The 5,583-nt window shown below is 40.4% G+C and overlaps 1 protein-coding gene across 1 annotated transcript in view; it reads right to left on the reverse strand.

The window, feature by feature from the left end:
- Nucleotides 1-5,583, reverse strand: part of LOC106878539 (serine/threonine-protein phosphatase 6 regulatory ankyrin repeat subunit B) — a 187,752-nt gene that overhangs the window by 78,599 nt on the left and 103,570 nt on the right. Inside the window, exons 9-11 of the mRNA XM_052969466.1 lie at nucleotides 5,379-5,477; nucleotides 3,929-4,030; nucleotides 1,229-1,330 (exon numbers count right to left, since the gene is read on the reverse strand). Coding sequence (XP_052825426.1) covers nucleotides 1,229-1,330; nucleotides 3,929-4,030; nucleotides 5,379-5,477 — 303 coding nt within the window. The remainder of the gene's footprint in view (nucleotides 1-1,228; nucleotides 1,331-3,928; nucleotides 4,031-5,378; nucleotides 5,478-5,583) is intronic.

A 5,583-nucleotide genomic window follows, 5' to 3' on the forward strand; every position in this document is an offset into this window, starting at 1 on the left:
AGGTTTGGACGTGATGTACAGATATTATATAGAAAAAAATTAATTAAGGTACTCAGAAACCTGGATGTTTGTACATTTACAGGTTTTTATTAATGTCACATATTAAATGAAGCGCTTTTCACCTAGTCGTGTAGGTTTTTCAAATTGTTTTTCAAATTGTTTTTCAAAAACAATTTGAAAAACCTACACGACTAGGTGAAAAGCGCTTCATTTAATATGTGACATTAATAAAAATCTGTAAATGTACAAACATTCAGGTTTCTGAGTACCTTAATTAATTTTTTTCTCTCTCTCTCTCTATATATATTTATGTGTGTTTGTGTGTGTGTGTGTGTGTCTGTGTCTGTGTTTGCCTGCCGCCATCGCTCGCTTGGCAACCGATGTTGGTTCGTTTACGTTCCCATAACCTATTAGTGGTTCAGCTGAAGACACTGACAGAATAGGTACGAAGCTTTGAAAATAAGTATCGGGGGTCGATTTATTCGGTTAGACCCTTCAGAGTGGTGCTCCAGCATGACCACAGTCCAATGACTGAAAGAAGTGAAAGATAAAAGTTAACAGGCCTAGCTCGAATCTTTGTCGCAGATTTGACTCTGCTAAAAGCATTTGTGGGCCATGCGGTGTTGTTTAACCGAATGAAGTATTAAGTTTATCATCCAGAAAATATGAAAGGTCCCTCTGACGGGTCTGTGATTGAACTCACAACGTCGTAGCTGTAAGACGAACTGGTTAATCCACACAGCCATTGATGAATATTAAGTCTTTCTAATTCTGGCACAAGGCCAGCAATTTTAGAGAGAGGAGTAAGTCGATAACATCGATTCAAGTGCTCAACTGGTACTTATTTTGTTGACCTCGAAAGAAGCAAAGAGCAAAGTTGACTTCCGCAGTGTTTAAACTTAGAATGTAAAAACAGGAATAAATGCTACTAGGCATTTTTGTTCGACGCACTAAAAACTCTGCAGATTCGCTGCCTCGCTATTATTCTTTTATTCTTTTACTTGTTTCAATCATTTGATTGCGGCCATGCTGGAGCACCACCTTACAGGGTTTTTTTAGTCGAAGAATTCGACCGATCTCAGGACTTATTCTTTGTAAGCCTAGTACTTATTCTATCGGCCTCTTTTGCCGAACCGCTAAGTTACTCTTTCTGAACTCCATTACCCCAGAATCTGCAAAAAACCCGTCCACCATTTGGCACCTTGGCTAGATTTGGCTGATACTTTACCTCCAGTCTCACATTCGGGTCAGCTCCACTCTTTAATAACATCTCGGCACACAACTCTCCGTCTTTGGCTTTCGCTGCCAGGTGAAGCGGCATCTCATGTGACTGGAAGAAAAATACGATAACGGCCATTGCTTGTAATTGAAATTATATAAAGTGTAATGTACATGTATAGACTTACGCACGCTCGCACGCACTCACGCACACACTCACACACACACACATATACGCACACGCTCACATATACACGAAACGCGTACACACGCAGACATACATACAAATACAAAACGCATACACACATATACACAAACGCATTCGCATGAGAACTAACTCACACACAAACAAATACGAGACAAACATGCACGTAGTTATACACTCAGATTTAAAAACGAACATACACATATATAATTGCAAATACGAATATGTACACGCACACAAACTTAAACGCACACACACACACACACTCATACAAATGTTCATACTCACACATTTCCCCACACATACATAACCACATACGGATACACTGCAGACAACGCCCACTCTACTCTGCATTTATAAATGAAGTTATTCCATTCAGTACAAAGAAAAGAAAAGAGGCAAAAAACGCACATATAAAAAATATTAAATTTACGTTTTTTCTTGCATAAGACAAGATGATGTAATTTATGCAACACAATTATGAAGCAACCTCTCCATCACTCCTCTCCAAATGAGCTCCATTGTTTTCTCAGAGGAAATATCGAAAGCTTCGGGGATCGAGCTTTTTGGAATATTTTTTAGAGTCAATGATATTTCTATATTATGGGGCGTTAAGAAAATTTTATGATAGTATTTTCGTAATATGAAAATTTTCACTTATAAAAAGCGTAGATACTGCTGTGTTTAAAAATGTTTGTTTCACTACCACATTGTAGTTCGATGAAAGACATTTCCATCGGTGACCATCCTTTCTGTTTTTTCGAAAGTGTGTGTGGTTCGTCTCTTTATAAATTGTCAAGTAAACATTATGTATAATGACGATCACGAGGGGCATTCCAGAAGTTTTTAGACTATTTTAGAATAAGTAGTTATAACTGTCATAGATTATTGTAATTATAGAATATCCTTTCTGTACATCTAATAAGCTGACCTGCCGACTTTTGTTATTCCAGATTGAAGGAAACGGCTGTAACGGCACTTTGAACTCACAGCTTGTCACAGCTTATTAAACTCTGCTTGTCACAATTCCATCCAGATAACGGACTACTTGACAGATATGAGCCTCAAAACTGCCCCTCACCCTCCCTACAGTCCAGACCTTATACCCTGTAAGTTTTGGTTGTTCCTCCCCCCACCCCAAGCTGAAGGAAAATCTCAGGGTCAGTCGTTTTGAAGACATTAAGAAAATGGAGGCTGTGACAAGAGTCCCGGACACATTCACCTTGGAGGTTTTCCACGGGGCCTTCACGAACTGGCTGGTGTGCTACAAGTGCATTGAAGTTAGAGGATTCTACTTTGAAGGAAATTAGAACTTTGTGCTTCTTTGAAATTAATAAATGTCTCTCTCCTTAAAAAGTCTAAAATCTGGAAGACGCCTCGTATTTATTCATCATCATACAAAGAAAGTATCAACGAGCAATATATATTTGATAATATGCTATTTCTAAGCAAGTTGAGCAACCACACGGAGACTTCACACAGAGGCCTCAAATACAGGCCTGTTCATTGGCTTAGATACTTGCGCTAAGGTGCGAATCTATATACTAAGGTTCGAACCTTGAATGTTATTTACAATACTGCTACAGATATTTGTGTTATATACTAAGGCATGACCCCTGAATATTATATACAATGTTGCTACTCTGGTGAATTATATAGCTACGCTAGGTATGACCAAGGCCGGTCTTAAATGAATTAGACAGACTTGTTTAAATTGGGCCTCGCACCAAGAGAGGGCTCTGCGCCAATAGAGAGTCCCGCACCAAGAGAGGGTCCCGCGCACATGCTCGAACGGAGGACGCCATGATGAATTTTTAGTATATCATTGTGGCTAATGTGGTGGAGTGGAGGCACAATGGCCCAGTGGTTAGAGCAGCGGACTCGCGGTCGGAGGGTCGCGGTTTCGATTCCCAGACCGGGCGTTGTGTGTGTGTTTATTGAGCGAAAATACCTAAGGCTCCACGAGGCTCTGGCAGGGGGGTGGGGTGACCCCTGTCGTACTCTTTCGCCCCAACTTTCTCTCACTCTTTCTTCCTGTTACTTGGGTAAAGCTGCGATGGACTGGCGTCCCGTCCAGCTGGTGGTGGTGGTGGTGGGGCAACACATACGCCATAGAAACCGAGAAACCGGGCCCATGAGCTTGGCTAGGCTTTGAAAGGGTGAAAGAAGAAAGAATGTGGTGGAACCTCAAGCCTCCAAAGCTTTTTGGCTGGGAATAGTGTACTACACAAACTATAAAGCATCAATCTTCAGTTTTACAGAGTAGAGGGTTCCACTGACAATTCTCTAATTGGGTCCCGCACTTCTTAGCGCCGGCCCTTGGTTTGAGATCTTTATATTAGATGGTCATATGTAACTCATGTGTATTCTGACATGTACTTTGACTGTACTGGATGCCAAACAAGGATCCTTGAAGAATCTTTATTTTCAAGGTTTTTAAAATGAAAATAAGGCAGAGTAAAAAAATCAAAACAAACAAAACAAAATAACAATTTTGATGCTCACCTTTCCTGCTTTACCATCAACCCGTGCTCCGAAACCAAGCAAAACTTGTACAACTTCAGGATGCGAGTGTTTCACTGCTAAGTGCAGGGCTGTGTAACCATCCTGTGTGCGTTGGGGAGTAAAAAAAAAACAGTGTAATGAGTGACGACGTGGTAGGGAGAATGTGGGTGAGGGGAAAGATCGTCTTGGAAATAATATGTGGGGCTTAGTGTAATGGAATATAGCGTGGTGAGAAGTAGAATGATGGGAAATAATCCTGTGGGAAATTGTGAAGTGGGAAGTGGTATGGTGAGATGTAGTGTGGTGGGAAACAGTGTGGTGGGAGATAGAGAGATGGGAAAGAGTGGTGGGAAATGAAGTGATAGGACGAAGAGTGGTGGGAAATAACGTTTTGGGGGAGATAAGAATGTGGGAAACAGAGTGGTAGGAAAATGGTGGGAAATAGTGTGGTGGGAAATAGTGTGACGTGAAATATAATTTGGTAGATAGTAAATTTTCATGAATGATTTACTATGAACCAAATGAGAATAACCTAGGCATCTTGAACACCCAAGAAACTGCTGGCAATTGTAAAGACAAGGAAACTGAAATGGTGTGGCCATGTCACAAGAATCTCCAGCATAGTAAATAACAGTCCTGCAGGGCACAGTGGAAGATAGACGAAAATAGGGCAGGCCAAAGAAAAGATGGGATTGTAATATCAAAAAGGGGACAGGCTTCAATTACGCCGACTCACAACAGAGGGTAGTAGAAGACCGAGAGAAGAAGCGTAGTTTAGTGTGACGTCATCAGTGAAGGCACCAACGACCAAACGGACAAAGGATAGATAGAGTAAGAACAGGAAATACAACTGGACTACTCTGCATTCTTTGTGTGTATATACGTATATGTATGTATGGAGGTAGGTATGTAGGTATGTATGCTTATGTATGTATGTATGTGTGTGTGTATGTATGTATGTATGTATGCATGCATGCATGTATGTATGTATGTATGTATGTATGTATGCATGTATGTATGTATGCATGTATGTATGTATGTTTATGTATGTATGTTTATGTATGTGTGTTGGTATGTATGTTATGTATCTATGTGTGTATGAAAGGTGAGCAAATAATGAAAAAATTGTATTGACAAAATGAGGAAAATTCCAATTCCATTAAAATGCTTTTTGCAGTTTTGTAGTTGTTGTTGTTATTGTTGCTACTGCTGCTGCTGGTGTTGTTGATGTTAATATTGTTTAACTCCGGGTCAAATTTTATCGAACTTACTTATAATCAAAAGCATTCCAAGTGTGACGACCCCGTCTTTTTACATTATCAAATGTTGAGGTTCACTTATTGGATTGTCGATAACAATGATGATGGCGGTGGCGATGATAGTTTTGATGATGACGATGATGATGATGATGATGATGACGACGACGACGACGATGACGATGATGACTTACCTTGGTTTCTGTATCCACCGCAGCCCCTTTTTGCAATAGTGCCTTCACCACAGACACATGGCCGTTCATTGCAGCAACGTGAAGGGCGACAGCTCCTGACTGTATGAAAGGAAGACAAAAAAAAAACAAAGCATAAAAGACATACCACAGCAGCCTTGTTTGCACGGAAATATACATGATCACACACACACACACACACACACAC

Source organism: Octopus bimaculoides, chromosome 7, assembly GCF_001194135.2.
Source record: "Octopus bimaculoides isolate UCB-OBI-ISO-001 chromosome 7, ASM119413v2, whole genome shotgun sequence".
Taxonomy (NCBI): Eukaryota; Metazoa; Mollusca; class Cephalopoda; order Octopoda; family Octopodidae; genus Octopus; species Octopus bimaculoides.